This window comes from Myotis myotis, unplaced genomic scaffold (genome assembly GCF_014108235.1).
Source record: "Myotis myotis isolate mMyoMyo1 unplaced genomic scaffold, mMyoMyo1.p scaffold_m19_p_1, whole genome shotgun sequence".
In the NCBI taxonomy this organism is placed as follows: Eukaryota; Metazoa; Chordata; class Mammalia; order Chiroptera; family Vespertilionidae; genus Myotis; species Myotis myotis.
Window position 1 is genome coordinate 59,413,056 of NW_023416313.1, and position 24,523 is coordinate 59,437,578.

The window sequence follows — 24,523 nt, forward strand, 5'->3', positions numbered from 1 at the left end:
AAGAAAACTCACGCTGGGGTCTTCTGGCTCACAGCACTGGCTCCGGTGCAGGGACTAATGCAGGCAGTCCTGAGTGGTGGCTGGCAGGGCGGGACTGGGCAAGAAGGGCCAGACACGCCCTGGAGCCAACCTCCCACAGTCCCTCCCCAGCCACCAGTAGCACCTGGAGCAGCACCCCATGGTTCAAAGGGTGTCTTCAGAGTTATCAGGGTCCCTCCGGCAGGTGGGGTCCCTCGGCCTGGCCTGCAGGGATCGAGCTGAAACTGGCTCTCCAACATCCCCTGAGGGGTCTCAGAGCGCAAGAGGGCACTCTGCAAAGTTGCTGTCGTACAGGATATGGAACACACATGTGTGCAGTAAACCAGATTCGGGGCCAACAATGCCCCAGGAACAACATAACCCATGGCTGAAGGTGGAATTGGGTGGCCCTGTGAGGAATCAGGCTCCCTCCTCTCTGATTCCGGGATGTATCACCCCAGAACCTCCAGTGCCAAGTCATCACAGCTCAGCAGCTCCTGTGTTGAGCAACTGCCCCTGGTGGTCAGTGCACATCATAGGTACCAGCAGGTCAGACGGTTGCATGGTTGCTTAGCCTTATATATATAGATTGTTTCTGGTGTTCCATTTCAAATGTAGTTATTTCTTCCACACGGTACATAACTTCTTATCTTAAAAAATTATATAAGTAATACATTCCATTGTAAAAAGATTTTTTTTTTAATATATTTTTTATTAAGATATTACATATGTGTCCTTGTCCCCACGTTACCCTCTACCCCCCCCCCCCCGCTCATGCCCTCACCCCCCCGTTGTCCATGTCCATTGATTAGGCCTATATGCTTGCATATAAGTCCTTTGGTTGATCTTTCCCCCTTACCCCCACCCTCCCCTACCTTCCCTCCAAGTCCCGACAGTCATCAGCTTATGTTGTTCATTATATTCCACAAATGAGTGAGATCATGTGGTATTTATCAGCTCTCCAGTTCTATCCATGCTGTGGCAAATGGTAAGAGTTCCTTTTTCTTCTTCCTCTTCTTAAAGAATACCTTTCAGCATTTCATATAATGCTGGTTTGGTGGTGATGAACTCCTTTAGCTTTTTCTTATCCGTGAAGCTCTTTATCTGACCTTCTATTCTGAATGATAGCTTTGCTGGATAAAGTAATCTTGGTTGCAGGTTCATGCTATTCATCACTTTGAATATTTCTTGCCACTCTCTTCTGGCCTGCATGGTTTCTGTTGAGAAATCAGCTGACAGTCGTATGGGTACACCCTTGTAGGTAACTGACTGTCTTTCTCTTGCTGCTTTTAAGATTCTCTCTTTATCTTTTGCTCTTGGCATTTTAATTATGGTGTGTCTTGGTGTGGTCCTCTTTGGATTCCTTTTGTTTGGGGTTCTCTGTGCTTCCTGGACTTGTAAGTTCATTTCTTTCACCAGGTATGGGAAGTTTTCTGTCATTATTTCTTCAAAAAGGTTTTCAATATCTTGCCCTCTCTCTCCTTCTGGTACCCCTATAATTCTGATGTTGGTACGCTTGAAGTTGTCCCAGAGGTTCCTTACACTATCTTCATATTTTTGGAATCTCTTTTCTTTTTTCTTTTTCGGTTGGGTATTTTTTGTTTCTTTGAATTTCAAATCTTTGACTTGATTCTTGGGATCCTCTTGTCTGCTGCTGGATCTCTGTAAATTATTCTTTATTTCAGTCAGTGTATGCTTAATTTCTAGTTGGTCCTTTTTCATGTCCTCCGTGGTCTCACTATACTTATTGAGGGATTCATTAAATTTATCGGCGGTTTCCATAAAATTCTTGAAAAACCTTATAAACGTGGCCTTGAACTCTATATCCAATCGTTTGCTTTCCTCCATTTCTGCCATTTGTGACCTGTTTCTTTGTCTCCGCATTTTGGCAGCTTCCCTGTGTTGATAGAGTGGCCCTGCGCGCCAGGTGTCCTGTAGGGCCCAGTAGCTCAGCCTCCCCAGTTACCTGGGGTGGACACTCTTGGTGCACTCTTGGTGCCTTGGTTGTTGTAGAATCACTGGGAGGAATTGACCTCCAGGCCAATTGGCTGTGAGAATCAGCTGTGTCTAAAGTGGGAGAACTTCTGTGCTGAAGACACCCTTCTGGGGCAAGACTTGCTTCAGTGGGGCTTTGGTGCTCACTGAGTCTGCTCCCTGAGTGTGTCCCTTATGGATCTGAGGAGTTGCAATCTGGATGGTCCAGTGGCTCCTGGATCTAAGGAGGTGCTAATTCAGCCTCTGCCTGAGGCCACACAGCAGGAGCCACGAAGAGGCTCAGCTGTGAAGCAATGCAAGCCGCTTCGGGGCCTTGGGCCTTCTCTTGGAAGTTTCGGGTCTGCCTGGCTGGGCTGCAGTTAGGTACATTCATATGCAAAAGCCTCTGCCGCAGCCTGGGTGGGGCGGGGTCTCAGGGAATCAAAGGGCGGATCAGGGAGCTATGGCCGATTCTCCGCCCGGAGTCGCGGGTCTCAGTGTCCCGGTAACGGCTGCAAGCACCTCTGAGGGAAAGCCGCATTCAAGTTCGCCCGCTGCCGGACAGACCAGCTTCTCCCCGTATGAGACCTGGGTCCCCAGAGACTTCCCGGAACCGGAGTTCAGAGCAGTCGGGAGTTTGTGATTCAAAAAGGCAGCTGCGTCCTCAGGCGCCACCCCCTTTCCTCGCGCGCGAGCCGCCGTACCTCTGCACTTCACCTCCGCAGCGCCTCTGGCTCTCAGCGTGCTTCTCTTTCCTTCTAGTTGTAGAATTTACACTCAGCCAGCCTTTCTGTTGTTCTGGATGATGTTTGCTCAGTCCTTTGCGGTAATTTTCAATTGTTGTGGGAGGCGACAATTTCCCGGTGTTTACCTATGCCGCCATCTTAGTTTCTCCGTAAAAAGATTTTTTTAAAGTCATGCAATAACAAGTATCTAGAGGCAAAAGTATGTTACCTCTCCTTTCCCTGGTCCCATTCCATTCCCCACAGTCCCTTAAGCAACAGCTTGATTAAATCCACAAGTTTTCCCAAAAGTAAAACAATTCTTGGGGTTATTTATTCTCTCTCAGAACTGTAATCTAAATAAAAATATAGTTTCTCTAAAATATTTTAGTGTTTTAAAATTTGTTTTTATTGATTTGAGAGAGAGACAGAGAGATGGAGAGAGAAACATCAGTTTGTTGTTCCACTTATTTATGCATCATTGGTTAATTCTTGAATTCTTGAAAAGTTCCCTGATGGGGCATCAAGCCCACAACCTTAAGATGATGCTCTAACCAACTGAGCTACCAGGCCTGAGTTTAGTGGGGTGTGTTGTTGTTTTTTTAATTGTTTTTCTTTTTCTTTCTTCCCTTTTTTTTTCTTTCTTTTTTTAAACAAGAAATTTATTTAAACAAAACACTTGACTTGAAGGGGAAACTATCTAGAATTCATTTCTTTTAGATTAACTAATCCCTACTTAGAGACAGCCTGCCCTACATGTAACAGCTACATACAAAAAAAGTTATAAAATTGTCATTGGTTTTATAATAGATGAAAAACATTAAAATTCTCCAATCAAACAAGGCATACAAGGACTTTATGTTATTTTTTAAAAAAAACAGTGAGAGCAAAATAACTTACTGGAATATAAAGATAAGAGTGACATGAGCATGCCCACTAATGGAGAAAGGGGTATTTTCACAGAACCAGTATTTCCCCCACTCACCTCCATTTAATGTTGACCAAAACATTGGCCATTTACTTTTAAAAAATGTAAATGCTTGTGCACATACATCAGTTACTTTATACACAATAAAGGAATGGGAAGGGAGAAGTGAAAGAATAGGAAAAACCGGTACAGTAGTAGTTGGGATGCGGTGGAACAGATTACAGTGTTCTAATTGAGAATGTCTTCTTGGTCTGTAGGAACAGGGTTCTGGAGTAAAGTAGCAGGTTCCTCCTTTATCAGACACTTCCTGTTTGCTGCTGGAACACACCATCCTCCATTTCCAACAATCCAGGTGTGTCTCTTTCATTGATTGGAAGGCGGTCAAATCAGAATCTGATCTGCATCATTGACAAATCCTGTCGTTCGCAACAGGCTTGCATTAGTTTACTAAATGGGTATGTGTCTTAATATTTTTTTAAATTTTAAAATATTTTTTATTGATTTCAGAAAGGAAGGGAGAGGGAGAGAAAGATAGATGAGAATCATCGGTCAGCTGCCTCCTGCATGCCCCCTAATGGGGGCAGAGCCCGAAACCCATGCATGTGCCCCGACCGGAAATTGAACCATGACCTCCTGATTCATAGGTCAACATTCAACCATTGAACCACACCGGTTGGGCAAAACTCAAGTATTTCTACACCTGCCTTGCATCATTATTTTGTAAGTGTATGTTTATGTATTAACACCTTCTAGACACATGTTTCTCAAATTATTGTTCAGGGATCACCTGTATTAGAATCACCTGCCTTAAAACAATGAAGATTCTCAGACACCAGGGCCAAAAATTCACTTAGTAAGTCCAGAAGAGGCCCCAGAATCTGTATTTAAGATTCTAAGGAATATAATACATATTAAAGTTTGAGGGCAAAGTTCTAATCTAGACAATTGCTACATAAGCTGTAGGCGCTGTATTTGTGTCCTGCTTGTCTTCACTCCCTGTGAATTAAATGATAGCAATTATGTTTAGGGCTGTCTACGTCCTAGATCAGTGGTTCTCAACCTTGGCTGCACATTAGAATCACCTGAGAATCTTTTTAAAATCCTGATTTCTGGGCCTCATCCTTCAGAAATTCTGTTTCTTTGTTACTAATGTTGTGGCCCCACCCCATAACAAAGAAATAGAATTTCTGGAGGATGAGGCCCAGAAATCAGGATTTTAAAAAGATTCCCAGGTGATTCTAATGTGCAGCCAACGTTGAGAACCACTGTCCTAGATGATCCTACTGTGAAGAATTTGCAAATAAAAAGTACATGTGGTAATGTGAATAGAGATCATTTTTCTTTTGTTGTCAAATAACAGTTTACCCCCAGTCTCAATATATGTTTTCTCTTTTTATTTCTATTGCTATTACTAGAAATCGTATGGGCTTACTTACCATCTTGTTAGCACTGATTTCCAATGGGACAATTAAGATAGCATAGTGCCCTGGCTGGTTGCTCAGTGGTTAGAGCATTGGCCCATGGACTGAATGGGGTTTGATTTCCTATCGAGGGCATGTACGTCAGTTGTGGGTTCAATCCCTGGCCCAGTCAGGAGAGTTCAGGAGACAACTAATCAATGTTTCTCTCTCCTTCTCCCTGCCCCCTCCTCCCTTCCACTCTGTCTGAGAATCAATGGGAAAAAAATATCCTCAGGTGAGGATTAAAAAAATAAGTAAAAAGATAGAATAGTACTATACCCAGAGACAAGGGTTTTCCAGCAAACAGCAATAAATAGATAGAAATGCTATAAGATTTCTTTTGTCTTTGGAATTAAAATTCAGGAATATCATACTTGATTGTGTTAATAAAATGCAGGAGGTAAATACAGAAAGAATTATAGTCAACCTCATTTATCCAGTATACTTTTTTTTGTAATGTTTATAACAGTTTTATTCACAATTGCCCACAATTGGAAACAATTTTGATGTCTCTCACCTGGTGAGCTGTCAAACAAACTAGTAGATCCATACCATGGAACACCACCCAGCAATAGAAAGGAATGAACTATTGGTTCATATGACAATCTGCATGAATCTCCAGAGAACCAAACCAAATGAGAAAGCCAATCAGAATATGTTATATACTGTATGATTCATTTTTGTAACATTCTAGAAATGGCAAAATTATAAACATGAAGTAGAGATTAGTGGTTGTCAGGGGTTAGGGAAAGAATGGGTATAGGACAGAAATGAGTGTGGCTTGTCCACACACTTTTGATAATTTGTTGTGGGTTACAATTTTTAAAACCATTTTACTTAGGTATAACATATATGTGTGTGTGTGTGCATATGTATACATATATATATATACACACACACACTAGTGGCCCAGTGCACAAATTTGTGCACAGGTGGGGTCCCTCGGCCTGGCCAGTGATCAGGGCCAATCAGGATTGAGGGAGGTTGGCTGGCTGCATGTTGTCGTTCATAAGGTACAACTTTTATTTCATTTTAGAATAATATATTTAAATTATAATTAAAATAAATAAAACATATTTAAGTATTTGACTTGTTAAAATACTTAAATGTGATCACACGTTACAGAAAACTTGAAAAATTAAGAGAAGAAAATAATCAACCATGTTTTGCCACCTTAATAAAATATTTTAATTTCCAATAACTTCAAGTCTTTTTTCAAATAAATGTACATATACATATACATGTATATATACACGTGTATATATATATATATATATATATATATATATATATATACATACACACATATATACAAGGTGTGATCCAGGCACACATATATATACATGTGTATATATATGTGTGTATATATATATTTCTTCAATTGTAAGCAGAGCAATATATATAAAATTTCAAATCTGCTTTTTTACCTAACATTATAAATATGCATTTTACCTGCTGTTTTATGATTCCTTGTATTTATAATTATTTGATCCTGCATATTTCATTGAAAAACATACTATAATTTTCTTAATTATTCTTCAATTGTTAGAAATGAAGCTTGTTCCAAGATTTTGCTCTTTGCTGTGAATACCTTTGTGTATTCACAAATTTATCAATTTAGTAAATGGGTTTTCAAATATCCATTTTACTAAAAATAAACAGTCTTTCTTTTAGTACTATGGCGCAGGAACAAACTTTCCTCTACCCTCAAGGTACTTTTGGCTGGTCTAATAATAAAATAGACACGAACAGATTAACAAGAGAAAATGACCTGATTTAATACATACATATGTATGGGAACTCCACAGACGTGACAGAGTCAGAGACTCCCACATGCAACAGAGGTTCAAAGACAGAAGTGGAACATAGGACATTTAGAGCTAGGGATGAGGTAAAGCACCTTAAGCTTCAGAAGGTAATTGCAGGGAGAGTACTTGTTCAGTACTTGCATGGCCAATATTTAGTCCTACTTCTGCTAGAAGCACCTCAATTTCCTTGTTTCCCTCTAGAAACTACTCCCTCCCAGTATTACATTTTATAATTTAGATGGAGTTAAATCTACTGGCTCTAGAAGTGGGCCATAACTGTGAAATCATATTTGCATATTTAACATTAGCATGGAGAGCTAGAGAAAGCCCAAGACTCGAAGTTATTCACTCACAGTATCAAGTGGTAGAGGGCAACATAAAAGATACATGTCAGGATTCCTGTTGTAAGGCGTGATCCAGGCACTCAAACGATGTCCTCAGGAAATTGTCTTTCCCACCCATCTCTAGCCTATACTTTCCTCTTTTTATTCTCAGGTAACTATGAAGTGACTTTAAGTTATAAGATTTTAGTTTAGCAACACCACCAGGAAGAGCTCACCATAGTGCTAGCACCCTCCCCTGCCCTCTCCCAACCCCGTCTCAGCTTGGCTTGGATGCACACCTCTGAACAAATAATTGTGTCCGGAGTTGTTACTCTTCCAAGGCTGGTCTGGATAACATTCCCACTTCTAGAGCCAGTAGATTTAACTCCATCTAAATTATAAAATGTAATACTGGGAGGGAAAAGGAAATTGAGCTTGTAAGGCAAGTTGCTTATTTCCCTGATGTATAGAAGATAGGTGCAAAGCATTTCTGGTGATCACTCTTATCGTGGGCCAGGCTCCTAATTAAATTCTTCTAGATAAGGTTGGGGGCAGGGTCTTGTGGCCCTTACCTCACAATTGTCCACATGCCACTGAAGCACATGTTGGGGTGGCTCATTCTGAACGTCTACAATACCCTGGCCGAGACACTGACTTTCTATTCAACAAATAAAGGATCAAAGTACAAAAGTCTGAAAAGTACGTTGGAAGTAACAGTTCTGCCTAATTTCTATAAAATTTCCTATAGATGGTATAACAGAGGGAAGTCTCTGTCTCCCTGATTCCATCAAGTCTGCATCATTGCCAGGACTTTCAGGCTATAGCTCCTGTGTAGACATGCTAATCATTAGAAGAGTTCTGCTTGAGGGCTTGCGTTTTCACAAAAATAGGCCATCCCATGTTCCCTTCCCTTGACATAAAAGAAGCCTGAATTCTATACTTTCTTTAGGTGGACCCGAGGAACTACTAGGGCTCCCATCTTTTGGTTGGAATGGTTGATCTTTCTCAATCAATAAAACTTTCTTCCTTCAAACTCTGATGTTTTGAGTTTTGGCTTTTCTAAACAGGGGGCACACAGACTTTGGACTGGTAATAACAGTCACCCAACTTTAGTATGATCACTCCACTGGTTTTAGAATTTCTATTGCCATACTCAGCATGGACACATAAAACTATTGTACAAGTTTTTGAGCCAGCCTCTCTGGCTTCCTTATATGAAACCATTGCAACCACCCCACCCCCATTCCAGTAACTTTTATCCACTTATTTTAGTTATTTATTTACCATTCTTCCTCTTTGTGCTCACTGGGTTCTGTTTCTCTCTCCAGTTCCTCCCCACCCTTCTCCACCCTGCTTTCTGAGGCTGGAGGCTGGCCTGAAAGTACTAAATCAGCTCCTGGCTGATGGGGCTCCCAGCAAAGAAGGCATGTGAAGGGAGGGTATTTACTCTGCTGGTGGTCTCCCTGCAGGATCATTTAAAGCTGGCTGTGTCCCTTCATTAAAGGTGATCTTCTTTATAAAACTTTTTTGAGTTCCTCTTTCTGGGTTGGTTAAGTGACCTCTCACAAGTCCCTTCAGACCAAAGAGTAATAGCCCAGGGTATTGAGGTGTTCTTGTCCCTTTAACAACTTATTTGGACTATCTTAATTTGAGCAAGCCATCTGTTTCCTGTTTTCCGCTAGGATGTGTCTGACTTACTCTACATGCTCCTACTAAATGTAACCAGATTGTCACAAAACTGGAGTTATAACTACTTGCCTTATTGATACTGATAGTTGAAGGGTCCAGAGCACACTGGCATGGCTCGCTCTGCTCACCTCTAATATTCACCACAGTATCGCTCAGTTAATTCATAATTCTCTGTCAGAATGAAAGAGAACCTTCACTAAACCAGGATAACATTCATCTTCAACGGCTTATGAACTAAAAGAGTTTGCATTGCTTTCCTTTAAAGCTCAGATTTTTAACTCATAAAAATTTTTACGTTAGATAAGTATCTGTGCCAGAGCTATTTGAATAATAGCATGAATAGATGGCATGAGAGATAAATGTGTATTTTTCCTTGGTGAATGTTCAGTGCCTAACAGGCTATGGATAAAGTAGTAACTCTGGTAATCACAACTTGAAAAAAAAAAAAGCCAACTTCTCTGAGTGCTCTAGTTATTCCATATCTGTAAGACACCCTCCTGTAGAAACTGAAGTAATTCTTCCAAGCCTTTAGTGGAGCATTATTTGGAAAGTTACTTTCTGGGCATGCTTAATCTAAGTTTTCATTTTATAGGGAAAATGCTTTTTAGTATTAAGGACATACTAAAGGGATCAAGGCATACTAGCATTGCTAGATTAATTATTTCCTTTTAGAAAGAATGCTTGAAATGGATAAAAAGAAGCAACTGAAGATATCTCAAGTGTTAATTCATTATGCCATTTTCTTGATATGGTTCTTCTTCTGATTACCAGTTGGACTTGTTTTGCTCTTACAGAAGAGAGGGCTTGGATTAGCAAGTGAAAAAAAGACGTAAAGGGCTGAGTCAAGGCCAAGGAAAACTTGGCTTCCTCACTGTGTGTTGGGCGATCTTCTCTTCTCACTCTTTCCTTTCCTTACTAAATCTCATCCATTTCCATGTCTCCAATTACCACTTATTACAGATGACTCCCAAAATAAATCTCAGCACAGACCTATCTGAGCTCTAGACCCATAAATACAACTATCTTCTTGGCATTGCCAAGTGGAGAGATCTCAAAATACCTCAAATTCACAGCCTTCATTCCCCCAACTCAGGTTTGCTTCTCTTTCTGTGTTCTCTGTCGCCAGACACCAAGGGGTCACCCTTGACACATCATTATCCTAATCCCCTCATCACTCTTCATCCACTTTCTCCCCAAAGTATATCTCAAACACATCCACTCTGTCCTCTGGGTTCAACACCCTAGTCCTGCTGCCATGACCTCTTGCTCTTGCCCAGGCAACAGTAGTCACCTCCTTACTGGTTTCTCAATATCTACTCTTTCTATTTTTCCAATTAGTTCTCATACTCAAGTGATTGTTTTGAAATGTAACTATGTAACTATGTTCCTGTTACACACACAAACACACACACACACACACGCAGCTTTTCTCCTTCATTTGCACTCAATGATTTCCTTTTATTCTTATCATAAAAATAAAAAAAAAATTTAATGTGGCTTATAAATTGCTTCATCTTCTGGTCCTGTTCTACTTCTCCAAACGAATCTTACTTCCACTCTACCACTTACTAACTGTGTAACCTTGGGTAAGTTACTTCTCTGTGCCTCAGTTTCTTCATCTGTAAAATGAGAATTATACTAATATTTCCCCTTAGGATTATTGTGAGGATCGATGTAAAGTGCTTAGGACTTACTTAGTAGGTATGTAGCAAATGTTAGCTCTCATTAGCGTATCTTAACTCTTTCAGTCACTCTGAAATGAGAAAGAACCTTCACTCATGAATTTAAGTGATTATGTTTATCTTCAATGGCTTATGAACGAAAAGAGTTTGCTCTGCTTTCCCTCAGGAGTGTTATACATCCTTTCACCATAGGACCTTTGCACAATTTGTTCACTGTAGGTTTTGTGTAGGCACTAATCCCTCCCACATAAACTGACATCATTTCCTCCAGGAAGCCTTCATGATCTCATTTTCTAGATCAAGTCATTCTATTACATACTTTCAGAGCAACAATACCTTTCCTTAATAGCACTTACATGGTTATATTTTTACATTTATTTAGGTAACCACATGACTAATGTCTTTCTCTCTCTCTCAATTGTAAGTCCATGAGACAAGGGAAGATGGGATCATTGTTCTCTTTTAACGTTGTATCCTTAGCCCATAGCATCTTGCCTGGCACTGAATAGTTATTCAATAAGCACAAATTAAATGAGTGGAAAGAATCTCATTGTACCCTGAGAGGACTTCAAGGCAAGGGAGCTCTCTGACATGGTCCACAGCTGCCTTGCCCCCTGCCAGAAAGCAGCACTATGTGAGCAAGAGTGGGTGTTTCTCAAGGAAGCTCTCCTGACCACAGGATGTTGATGATTATCCCCTTCTCTATGTGTACGTCATCCCTAAGAGGACTATTTATAGTAGACATATGGTTCCAGAACTATGCCCCTCAATAAGGCCAAACCTAAATACACAAAACAGTAATATCCATTTGCAGTATCTCTGTAGGAGAGGTTAGCTATTGAAATCTGTCTTGAGCAGGAGATGTCAGACAAGTGGTTGTACTGGCACCTTTGATTGCCTTTTTTTCCAGCCTGGTTCTAGTTTGCTCCCTTTTAACTTGCTCCTTTATAGGCCTACACAAGGGGAAATAATAATAATAGCTCACACTTATTGGGTGTTGGTGTTTGCTATTGCTAGGCAGTATGCTATGCTTTCTCTGTTATTTCACTAATTCCTAATTGGAGAGAAGAAGTCTCTCAGGCAAATGCTATTCGCCTCATTTCACAGTTGAGAGTATGGAAGTTGGGAGATATGAAGAAACCTGCCTACTGTTATAGGGCCGGATTTCGAACCCAGGTAATCTGATGCCATGGCCTGCACCTGTATGTGCTGCATCGCACTGCTTAGCTACAGATAGCGATGTCTTACTGACCTTAACTCATTGGCCTCTCATCCAGTTGGGTAAGCTCCAAAGATCTTTTAAATGATCTTCTTAAACTTCCACACATATTGTGAACTCGAACATCATACACCTTTGGGTCAGATGGCAAAGTTACCCAGATTCACAACAAGATAAATCTTGATCTGTGATATAGGCACTCAATAAATATTTACTGAATGAATAAATGAATCATACCATTTATGCTGCTACACACCCTTTAATTGTATTATGAATATTTTCCCATACAATTTCTCCATAATTCAGAGTCCTCTCCTCTCCAAAAATGATGTGAAGGATTTTCTTCTTAATTTATTCTCTGCAGTCCAGACAATCTGATCGTAACTGCAAAAACTTGATAACCATCCATCAATCCATTCCACAACTATTTATTGACCAAGATACACTGGTATGTCCTGCTTTTGCCTCACTAGAGAATGGACTCATTTTTCTCTGATGACTATGCATCCTGGCGTCCCTTCTGTCTTCTCTCCTGTCATAGTCAGGCCTGTCCAGTGCTTCTCTCTGTGATGGTCCACACAGGCATGCAAGTTTCACCTGTTACTGTTACTATTACTGTTATTACTACTACCCAAACAAGCCCTCCTCTCTCAAGCCTGACCTCCATTCTACTATAACAGGTACCTTGCTGTAGATACCATAGTGACTATTAGAAACCATTTCTATCTAAAGAAAATTCATTGTAATAAAAAGCAGTCCTTTTCTCTTATGATAAAAATGTATTCATTGCATAAATTTTTTTAAAAAAAAAATCCTTATAAGCCCCCAAAATGACTATAATATAGATCACTGCCAGAAGCCGGTCCATCCTTGCTGCTTGAAATGGTATAACAGAGTGAAGTGCTCTCTCTGAGAGGGAAAAAAAAACATCTAGAAAATGCAGTATTTACCTGAAAACAACAGTTCAAACAAGAAGAGATGGAGAGTGTTAAGTGATGAATTTAAGATCCCTGCCCAAACACTAGCACAGAGGCTTGAGAATCAATTTAGATAAGGTCTAGAAAATAAATGTCTTTGCACAGTGTGACTGAATTTTTAAACCCTGCATCAGTGCTAGTTTCATAATTTGTGGGGCCCAGCGCAAAATGAAACGCAGAGATCCTTGTTCAAAAAATAGGAGGGAAAAGGAAATTAAAGGTACTAAAATATAAAACTTTCTTTTCTTCCAAGATCTCTTTTAAAATTTGTCATGGTCTTTTTATTTTCTATTTAATGTTGTTCTAACTAAAGAAAATTAGAATTTTAAGTTATGAGCACAAATTTTACCATTCCTCTTTTAAATTGTGCAATGCCAATTTTAAATGCAAACATAAACTATTAATTCATAAGCAAAAGAATCAAAACTATGTAATTTCTATTTTGTAGCTCTTATATTCATGTGCATTTCATTCTTACCAGAATGGTGGAGACACTGCACAAAACTAACCCAACTGTTTTATTCCACTTCTTTATGCCTGCATGTTCTACGAACACTCTAATTTTAGCCTAAGGATAAGGAAGGACTGAAAGGAAAATGAATTAGGGGTTGCCCTAACTTTCCTTTTCTTTCTATATCACTTTCAGTACCACTTGTTGGCTAATACTGAGAAAAATGAGGCATAAGAAAGGGTCTGATAGGGTTCCTTGCTCATCTGTGTTTCTTTGAATGCCATTGCCTTCTTTCTGGATTGGAAGCCAAGTTCTGGTTCAAACGGAAAGTGTGGCCTCTAGGGGCTGTCAATGTCCTAGTTTACTCAGTCCTGGGTGTAACCTACTTACCTTATCCAAGCTTTGAGCCTCACTGAACTCTCACACACCATGGATCCAATGGAATTTTATGCTTATGGCGGCATCTTGAATACCATATGCAAATAGGGTGGCAAGCAATAGCAGACATATTGCGTGTATCTCCTCTGCTCTCACACATACTCCAGTGTTCCAACAAACTTCACTTACAAAACACAGGTTCAAAGAGAAAATTTGTTAAGGATTTCAAGACAGAGAGAGCAGCACATTAAACTAAGTGCAGGCCTTCTGAAAGGGCCCTAGGCAACTAACTGCACTTGTCACACTCGGTGATGCCGCCCTCCCATCTGTGGGAACCAAACATCTCAAATTCCTTGCTGGTTGTGGAGAGACTGCTCAGTGCACCCCAATAATTCACTCCTTCCCTATAACAGAACTCCAATTTCATTTACGTTCTCCAGCATCTTCTGCAGCTACTATAGCCATGTGAACAAGTTTTGGTTAATCAGACATATGAGAAAGTGTTGTATGGGTTTGGGGAATAGCAACCTCATTCCTCATTTCTAGCTGCCTGGGAACAGAGTTGTGATAATACAACTCCAGTAGTCATCTTGGAACGTGAAGATGTGCTGTTAGGTTTTTGAAGATGACCCGTTAGATTTTTGAAGATGACCTTGAAGGTGGAAGTTAAGTTCCCAAAAGAAACAGATAAAAGGTGCCTGAGTTCCTGCCACAGGAGCCTTGGTTGCTTACCTCAACGACTTTTCAATGTTTGAGAGAAATAAACTTGAATCTTGTTCACCATTATTATTTGACAGTGTCATGACACGCAGGTGAAATTTTCTAACTTACAAGAGAACACTCCACTAGTTCACATTGGCTAACAAATTAAGTTAAACAATGTTTAAATACAAGTCTTGGCCTGTCCTCAATTTGTTACTGGGTGGCATGTTTAGAAGCCCCTGGCTGGAGGGGCAACCATTTCTAAGATTCGGAGGTACTTTTTCTCTTTTTCCCAGTTCAGGACTATATTCTGGAGCTCGGAGGTTGCTGACAGACTCCAGATAAAAGCAGTGCTATAATGAAATGTGTTATGGCAATAATGTAGTAATAATATGACATGTGAATATAACATTTTGTAGTTTCCTAAGTAATTTAAATACCAATATCTCCAATAAGCATGAAAAAGAAAATCATAAAAATCCTTATGGATAATTATAAGACTACATATAGAGAAGAGATGTCAACCATTAATCTGTTGACATAAAAAAAATAGGTTAAGTTGTCTCCTAAGATTAAAGAAAAGAGCTTCACAGACAACAATATGGTGACTGCCAGAGGGAAGAGGAGGTGCGGGAGATAGAAGGTAAAGGGGGGATGAATGGTGATGGAAGGAGACTTGACTTGAGGTGATAAAAACACAATACAATATATAGAATTGTATACCTGAAACCTGTATTATTTTATTAACCATCACCCCAATAAATTCAATTAAAAAAAAGAGAGTTCAAGTTGACTAACACCGCCATCTAGAGTTACAAATCAAAATTACTATTTCTTATCTAGTAATAAGGAGACTGAAAGGTTGGGACTTGAACAGGTCTCTCTCTCTTTTTTTTTTTTCTCACAACTTGTACTGGCTATCCTACCTGTCTTGTCCATTTGTGGAGAGCCGCTGGATGACATCTGCCGTGGCCATCTGGAGGTAATGGGGATGACACATGGAGTGTCCTCATAAAATAATACATGAAGTGCATTCCATTTGCCATTTGTCCAGTCTACGGGCTGTCCTGGCTAAGTAGCACACAGGATGGGCTTTGAACTCAGAAGCGGGGCTAGGAAGAGGGTGGTAGAGAAAAGCAATATAATTACAAGGTCTCTACTCCTCACATGTCTTTCCAGCTGATCCTCAAGGATTGACCTCAGACCTAATTCTTCCCCTTCTGTCTGATTTATTCTTTTCCTCAACCCCATGTGCTCCACAATGACCTTCTATAAGTTCTCCCTCTCTCTCATCCCTTTCCAACATCCTTCTCACCTCGCTTTGAGTCAGTGCTGTTTGGTGGAAAGCAGACAGAGAAGGTTTGAACCTGGGGTCCCCATTTACCTTACCATTTTTCTTTATCACATCACTACGATTTTCTGAGATTCAAGTTATTCATATCTGTATGGAACATGTAATATGGACCTTGCAGGGTGGCTGCAAAGCTTAACTGGGACATGTATGGTAAAAGAAACCAGCATGTGGTGGGTAGTTAGAAAATTTTCTTTTCTTTTCCTTCTCTCATTCTCCTGTCCTCCATAAAACAGTTAGGAAAAATTAGTAAAAAATAAAAAGAAGAAGAAGAAAAATAGGGCTCCTTGCATGAGATTTAGCTATCAATCATCTTCAAAGTGTGATTTCATGGATATGATGACAGTCCATTTTTATTGCTTCCTTTTTTTACCTGAGTGCTCTCTGAGAAAGGGAAGCTCATCAGACATGGTTGCATAGTGGAAAGGAAAGCCATGGGCTGTTGCACTTACTTGTCATTTGAGACCAATCACTTTCACCCTGAGAGCCTGAGTTCTTCATCCCTGAAATGGGGGTGGTATTCCTTCTCATACCCACCTCCTCTAAGCTTAGGTTAAAATAGCTGAAAGGATTTTGTAAAGCCTAAAGTAAATACTAATGTGAGCCATTATTACATTTTCTTTGCTTCATGACTTACCCATAACGGACATTCAGTAAGGATTTTAAAATATATTAACCATGAGTTTTACCTAATTAATTTACCTCATAGTCACTGAGTGCTGATTATCTCCTAAGCATCCATCCCCCACGTCTTCCAGCCAGGCACTCTAGTTAGCATGTTTGGTGTAAGAGACACTTTGCTAGGCTTTGGTGAGGTTATAAAGATGATTAAGGTCCCTCACAAAGTTGGTTGGCAAAGCCAGGACAATATAGCAATACAGAGTGTAATTAGTATCACGCCGGGGAGCGTGTGCAGACTAAGGACATCGTTTGCTGTAGGAGTTCAGAAAGGAGTAATTGATGTGTGGAGTCCACGGCTTCACAGAGATGAGGTATTTGAGACGTTATATTTTTGTAAACAGAATTGGGGGGTGGGGAATTCTAGGCAAAGATACAGAATGACAAAGGCATGGATATAGAAAAAAGCAAGTAGGAAAAGGCAAGTTGTTCATTGTGACTGGTCCCAGTGTGTGTGTGTGTGTGTGTGTGTGTGTGTGTGAGTGAGATACCTGTAATTGTTGGCGAAATGCAGCTGTAAAGATCAGTTAGAAGCAGATCATGGAAGGCCTTAAATTATACACAAAGGATTTTTTTCTGTAGTAATAGGCCTATAATCATTACAGAAAGTATGTGATGTGATCACAACTGTGTTTCCTGCAGATAACTCTTGAATATAAAAGACTAGAGGCCTGGTCGAGCATGGGTGGGGTCCTTGACCTGGTCAGCGATCGAGGCCTATTGGGGGGGTCGGCCAGCGGGGGGGAGGGAGGGAAGGGAGAGGCCATGGGAGGTTAGCCGGCCGGCCCTCTCATCGGGGCCTATCAGGGGGGCCGGCCAGGTGGGGGAAAAGAGGTTGCAGGAGGTTGGCTGTGGGAGCACACTGACCACCAGGGGGCAGATCCTGCATTGAGCATCTTCCCCCTGGTGGTCAGTGCGCATCATAGTGACTAGTCAACCAGTCATTCCGGTTGTAATGGTCACTTAGGCTTTTATATATATAGTTAGATTAGATATACCAGATATTACAGATGCAGACATGTGAGAGGTTATTGCAAAAGACCTGAACTAGGGTAGGAGTGGCAGAGATATAAAGTGAATAAAAAATGAGCTGCCGCTGATATGAGCCTACATCCTTCAGCAGCTAATTGGTTAGGGGAGGTTTTTCAATGGGGAGGAACTATAAGGTGAACTGGAATTTTCTAGATGGAATAGTTGTGAGGATGTGCCGTTAACCTAAAGAGGACACTAAAGAAGGCATCAGGGACTAAAGAGTGGAAATTAAATAGGCTTTCTAGACAAATTGACTAGCGTTAAAATTCTGCCACCTACGTGCCATGTAACTTCAAACAAGTTACCCAAACTCTTTGAACCTTGATTTCGTACCCCAAAACGGGAATTATATTAATACTTATTCTACATGATTGATGTAGAGGATACACGTTGCTTATCTCCTCAGCAGAATGATCTGCCAGGTGATTGACTCCATCACCTGCATCCACAGTGACTGGCTCAGGCATAGACCTGTGACCCAAACTTGGCCATTGTGGGCATCACGACTAAACTTGCCACCTCGGAGGAGATTCAGGAACCGTGGAGTACACCGTGTGGAGCCTGAAGAGGAAGCCCTCATAGCAAGAGGCAGAGTAAAGGGATACAGAGAAATGGAGTCATTAGGACATTAGGTTATTGTTGGCAGGAAGCAATCCCTGCCAATCAGCCATGCTGACAGACTTTCAATTATGGGACTGACAGAAGAGGCTAAATTATGCTATCAGAGCAATAACACCCTCCTCTCCCCCAAATCTCAGGGCCTGACAGCCACAAAGATTCACTTCTCACATTTGCTACATAGATTAGCTGCAACTCTGCTAAATTACTGTTTTAATCCAGGACCCAGGAAGATGGAGTAATCTCTATCTGGAAACCACCAGTTATTGTAATAGGGGGGCAAGGGTAGGAGAATAAGTACTGGCTCTTAAACCATCTGCCTGGAAGATGCTTCCTGCTTGCACGCCATTAGCCAGAATAAATTCATGTGCTCAAGCTTGATGCCATAGGAAAGAAGGGGGCAGCAAATATTTTTGAAAAATAATAATGATTTATCAGTAAACTTCTTATTAAGCAAGCTTAGGTCATATTTTCTGTCACTTGCAATCAAACCTGTCTTAACTTTAAAAAAGCAGATTAAAGAATTAAATTAGATATTTTATATAAAATTGTCAACACATGGTAAGCATCCAATAAATGGGAGCTACTATTTCCAAGTGCATGAACACAGCTGAATGGATAATTATATCTTTCTCAAGCACTAAAAGTACAATCAATTTATTTAATTTACCTTTTATTCACTTAACTCACTAACACGTGTTGCGTTCTTTTAATGTGGTAGACACCATCCTGTGTGGTAGGGACACAAAATGAGCATAATACATTTACATTGTAGTTCAGTAAAATTTTTTTAAAGAAATAACTTAATACGAGGGCTCAGTGTCTTAGGCTGATAATATCAAATTCTCACTGTTGTGTCTGAGGAAAGTAATACACATTTGGGAACTTTCTATTCAGAAAAGGGTAGATAGTAAATGGTATATTATAAAATGGAGCCAGAAGTATGAATGCTATTCATTTACTTACCACACATCAACCCATTTGCCCAATACATGCCTATTAGTATCTACTATGTGCCAGGCACTCTTAAGAGTGAAAAACATTTATTCTCATCTTGAGAGAACTTAAATTGTAGTAGTAATGAGTTATATTGTAAATCAGAAGATGCCTTAATCAATAAGCCAAATTTATTTGGAGTCCTGTTCATTTTTGCTAGCGCTAGCAGGCCCAGAGGAACTCTTGCTTCTCAAATTCTGGGGCCCAATATGGTGGAAGTCTTTCCTATTTATATGTTTTTCAGCTCTTTGTTTTCCAAATTTGAAATGAGACTTCCGGACCTTCTGAGAAAAAGTCCTGTTTGCTGGGACAGGGCCGTGAGGCCATATCTCAAGGCCTAGCCTGGCGCCAGCACTGACAACTCTGTCTGGAGCATAGTTTATGGCCTCTCTGGATGGGGAGTAGTCTTATGTTCCCTATTATTGAAGCAAGCAAATGTTTACAGAAGCCAGAATAGCAGGGTTAAAATTTTAAACAGGAGTTTTTACCCAAGATGGAGGTTACTATGCTTCAACGAGAAGTGAGCTGAGAGTATATAAAGGATACTATAAAAATAAAACAATACTAGTGATGCTGATGATGGTGAACACTGTCAGTCACCAATGACCCCCATTTTTGCCAAACCTAAAGATCAACTTGCTGGAAAAACAATAGAGTTGATCATTCCCTTCTTCTTCACTTGCTTCTCACACACCAGCCCTCCGGTGTGGATCCATTCTCTGTTATATGCTAGCCGCTACCCCCCCCACCCCCCGGCTCTCAGTCAGCCATCTGGCTTCCAATATTATCTCTGCACGGAGGACTGCCAATAGCAGGGCTCCACCCCGACTTCTCTCCACAACTCTGAGATGGCTTATCTTACTGCCTCATTTTATACCAAGCATCTCTCAGGTATTACCAGACTGGACTCCTGACCCACCAGTCTTAAACTGGCACCTCCCTCAAGGTCCCCCCTCCCAGTAAAGGGCACCACTGTTCACCCACTTGCTCAAGCCAACCTTGCAGAAATCCTAATTCTTTTCCTTCTTTCCTCACATTCCCAATCCAGCAGCAAATCTGTGGACTCTGGCTTTCAACACATCTTGACTGTGATCAGTTCTTCTCTCCTCCCCTCTAGGACATCACTTTAGTGCCAGCGAGCATCATCCTTGTGACCTGGACTCCTGCAGCCACCTCTCCTAACTGGCTTTTCTGCTTCCGTGTCTATTCTCTTATCTTCTACACAGCAGCCGGAATGATTCTTTTAAAACTAAAGTCAGACCATGTCACTTCTCTGTTCAAAACTTCAATTGCTCTCCCTGCAACCTCTGCCCCTTTAGATATGAGCATGATTCATTCCCTCGTTCCACCATTTTATACCTTCTCTGATATCTTACCAAAAACAACAGTTCCTTCTGTCCCCACCCTCTATTCCTTTACTGTTGTATTTTCCTTAATGTTGCCAAGTAACATTAAGTTGTCTGACCTTATGCTAAGTATGTACCTGTTTATAAATAGGAGAACGGAAGCACCATGAGGATTTTGCATTTCTATTGCCAAAAACAGTTGAAGGTTGGCACTCGGAGGCGTTTATGAAAGCACTCTAGGATTATTCTGACTAACACGTTACTAATGAGCTGTGACATCGTCCTGACGTATTAGCTTTACTGTGTTACTGTCCACATTTCAGAGACCTGGTAGGTGAGGCACAGAATCGTCGCCACCTGCCCGAAGTCCCACAGCTCATAAGCGGCTCAGCGAGGATGTCAATCCAGGTGTTTTTCCCTCTCTGCTCCTGAGCGCTTGGCTCTCCGGTTTGAACCCCGAAAGAATGTCTGGGGAGGCGTCCGGATGACGTAGTGCGCCCGGACAGCCCTCTTTGGGGCGAGTGCCACAGGTGGCTGGCCGAGACCAGGGTGGGACTGACCTCCGCTCACTAACCTCTGGGAGCCGGAGGAGACCGGGCAGCTAGACCTGAGCCGGCGGCCAGCGCGGGAGCGGGATGTACTTCTGCGGCGGCCCCGGCCCCGGCCCCGGCCCCGGGAGGCTGCAGCGCCGGGAACCCTCGGGCAGAGCCGAGCTGCGGCAGGCGGCCAGCGGGGAGCGCCACTCGCTGCTGCTGCTGGGCGACGGCACGGTCCACGCGTGCGGGGACAACAGCCGCGGCCAGCTGGGCCGGAGGGGCGCGCCGCGCGGGGACGGGCCAGGTGAGCGCGGGACACAGGTGCAGGTGCGGGCGCGGCGCCGGCAGGTGGGGCCCGGGAGCCCTGGGTCCTCTGGGCAGGAGCCTGCAAAGGGCGCCCCGCGCCGGCTGGGTGCAACTTCGTCAGTTTCGCTTTCCCAGACGCGCCTCGGGTTAGTTTCGGTTTCCAGTTCCTCTTAAAAGAAAAACTGAAAGCGAAACCCGTCAGTGGAACTGAACTGGACCGCTCTTCCCTGAAGGGTGCTGTAGCCCCTCCCACTTTTCTTTGGAGACCAGTCCTTGTCTGCGCAAAGCTCTCCAGAACGGTGACCTTCCAAATGTGGTTTTGGGGGGTTGATACCTGTGAGTCCCTCAGCAATACCCTAGGGCGTCTTTTTTCTTTTCTTTTCTTTTTTTTAAGTATTTTTTATTGTTAATAGTGTTACAGATACCACCCGTCCCGCCCCACCCCCCTTTACCCCTTACTCTTATTCAGTCACCTTTGAACTTTTTTTTCCTGTTACTTTTTTTTTTTATTAAATCTTTATTGTTCCGATTATTACAGTTGTTCCTCTTTTTCCCCCCATAGCTCCCCTCTACCCAGTTCCCACCTCACCCTCTGCCTTTACCCCCCACCCACTGTCCTCATCCATAGGTGTACGATTTTTTTCCAGTCTCTTCCCGCACCCCCCACACCCCTTTCCCCCCGAGAATTGTCAGTCCACTCCCTTTCTATGCCCCTGATTCTATTATATTCACCAGTTTACTCTGTTCATCAGATTTTTTATTCACTTGATTTTTGGATTCACTTGTTGATAGATGTGTATTTGTTGTTCATAATTTTTATCTTTACCCTTTTCTTCTTCCTCTTCTTAAAGAATACCTTTCAGCATTTCATATAATACTGGTTTGGTGGTGATGAACTCCTTTAGCTCTTTCTTATCTGTGAAGCTCTTTATCTGACCTTCAATTCTGAATGATAGCTTTACTGGATAAAGTAATCTTGGTTGTAGGGTCTTGCTATTCATCACTTTGAATATTTCTTGCCACTCCCTTCTGGCCTGCATAGTTTCTGTTGAGAAATCAGCTGACAATCATATGGGTACTCCCTTGTAGGTAACTAACTGTTTTTCTCTTGCTGCTTTTAAGATTCTCTCTTTGTCTTTTGCTCTTGGCATTTTAATTATGATGTGTCTTGGTGTGGCCCTCTTTGGATTCCTTTTGTTTTGGGTTCTCTGTGCTTCCTGGACTTATAAGTCTATTTCTTTCACCAGGTAGGGGAAGTTTCCTGTCATTGTTTCTTCAAATAGGTTTTCAATATCTTGCTCTCTCTCATCTTCTGGCACCCCTATAATTCGGATGTTGGTGCGCTTGAAGCTGTCCCAGAGGCTCCTTACACTATCTTCATATTTTTGGATTCTTTTTGCTTTTTGCTTTTCTGGTTGGGTGTTTTTTGCTTCTTCATATTTCAAATCTTGGACTTGATTCTTGCGATCCTCTTGTCTGCTGTTGGAACTCTGTATATTATTCTTTATTTCAGTCAGTGTATGCTTAATTTCTAGTTGGTCTTTTTTCATATCCTCGAGGTTCTCACTAAATTTATCAGTGGTTTCTAGAAAATTCTTGAAAAATCTTATAACCATGATTTTGAACTCTATGTCCAGTAGTTTGCTTTCCTCCATTTCTGTCATTTGTGACCTGTTTCTTTGTCTCCGCATTTTTTACGCTTCCCTGTGTTGGTAGAGTGGCTTTGTGTGCTGGGTGTCCTATAGGGCCCAGTGGCTCAGACTCCCCAATTACATGAGATGGACACTCTTGGTGCACCCCTTTGTGGGCTGTGTGCACAGTCTTGTTGTAGTTAAGCCTTGATTGTTGTTGTTATCACTGGTAGGAATTGACCTCCAGGCCAATTGTCTGTGAGAATCAGCTGTGTCCACAGTGGAGAACTTATGTGCTGAAGACACCCTTCTAGGGCAAGACTTGCTTCAGTGGGGCTTTGGTGTTCACTGAGTCTTCCCCCTGAGTGTGTCCTTTATGGATCTGAGGAGTTGTAATCTGGATGGTCCCACTCTGACCACTGGCTACACTGGCTCTTGGATCTCTAAGGAGGTGCTAATTTAGCCTCTGCCTGAGGCTACCCAGCAGGAGCTACAGAGAGATCTGCAGATTCCTCTTCCTTATTTAGAGTTTGGAGGTGCCCAGATGAGGCCCAGCTGTGAAGCAATGCAAGCTGCTGTGGGGCCTTGAGCCTTCTTTTGGATGTTCTGGGTCTCTCTGACCCAGCTGCAGTTTGTTAGGTAATTTTAGATCTCAAAGGGCCAGGCCTTTCGTATGCAAAAGCCTCTGCGCACAGCTTGGGTGGGGCGGGGTCTCAGGGAATCAACAGGGCTGAGCAAACAGGTATGGCTGATCCTCAGTCCTGCCCTAAGAGGTCCCGGGTCTCAGTGTCCCGCGGTAATCGCTGCAAGCACCTATGAGAGAAAGCCACCCTCGAGTTCCGCCCGATGCCAGATAGTCCAGTTTCTCCCCGTATGAGTCTGGGTCCCCAGAGACTCGCCTGGAACTGGAGTTCAGAGCAGTTGGGAGGTTGAGACTCTCTCCCGATTGAAAAAGACACTGGCGTCCTCCGTTGCCAGCCCTTTCCACATGCAGCTCCATACCTCTGCACTTTACTTCCGCACCTCCTCTGAGTCTCAGTGTGCTTTTCTCTTTCCTTCTAGTTGTAGAATTTCCACTCAGCCAGCCTACCTGTGGTTCTGGATGATGTCTGTTTTGTCTTTTAATTGTAGTTTTGAAGCGGTTGTGCGAGGCAGCAATTTCAGGTGTTTGCCTATGCCGCCATCTTGGTTTCTCCCAGAAATTATGGACATCTTTTTTCTTAAAATTAAAAATATATGTAATAGCATTTTTACCATTACTAATTGTTGTTGAAACACAGGGGAAGAACTAGCCAATAGTTCCAATACCCAAAGACAACTGCTAATATTTTGTTGCATTGCCTTTTTGCTTTTTTTATATATTATGTATTTAATCTTTAAAATCATGTCATTATACAGTTTTGTAAACCCAGTATTTATATAATTCTGTTAAATTGCATTTTCACCGAACATAGTATCATGAACTTATTGACTTTTTATTACATATTTTTGAAAATACACTTCAAATTGTAGCATAACATTCCAGGCTCTTAAATTATTCTCCTTTTGTTGACATTAGTATTTTTTTTTCATTAGGGGCTTTTATAAATAATATTATGATTGGCATTACTATAGATATTATTTGATGAAGTTTCTAATTCCTTACTAAGAATAAATTCTAAGCGTTGTGTCTGGGAGGAAAAACATTTCCTGTACCTT

At 41.7% G+C, this 24,523-nt stretch overlaps 1 protein-coding gene and 1 long non-coding RNA gene across 3 annotated transcripts in view; one reads left to right on the forward strand and one right to left on the reverse strand.

The window, feature by feature from the left end:
• Window positions 1-13,570: 13,570 nt before the first annotated feature.
• Window positions 13,571-20,879, reverse strand: LOC118671358. The gene is made up of 4 exons (XR_004972747.1): window positions 20,005-20,879; window positions 18,681-18,739; window positions 15,258-15,443; window positions 13,571-13,813 (listed from the first exon to the last, which is right to left on the reverse strand). It is a non-coding gene; the product is annotated as an uncharacterized LOC118671358 (long non-coding RNA).
• A 26-nt stretch (window positions 20,880-20,905) lies between these two features.
• Window positions 20,906-24,523, forward strand: part of HERC6 (HECT and RLD domain containing E3 ubiquitin protein ligase family member 6) — a 65,109-nt gene continuing 61,491 nt past the window's right edge. The window contains exon 1 of one of the 2 annotated variants that reach the window (XM_036339421.1): window positions 20,906-21,192. In XM_036339421.1, the coding sequence (XP_036195314.1) occupies window positions 20,988-21,192 (205 nt within the window). In that variant the 5' untranslated portion in view covers window positions 20,906-20,987. The remainder of the gene's footprint in view (window positions 21,193-24,523) is intronic. The other variant, XM_036339428.1, reaches the window with a different exon arrangement.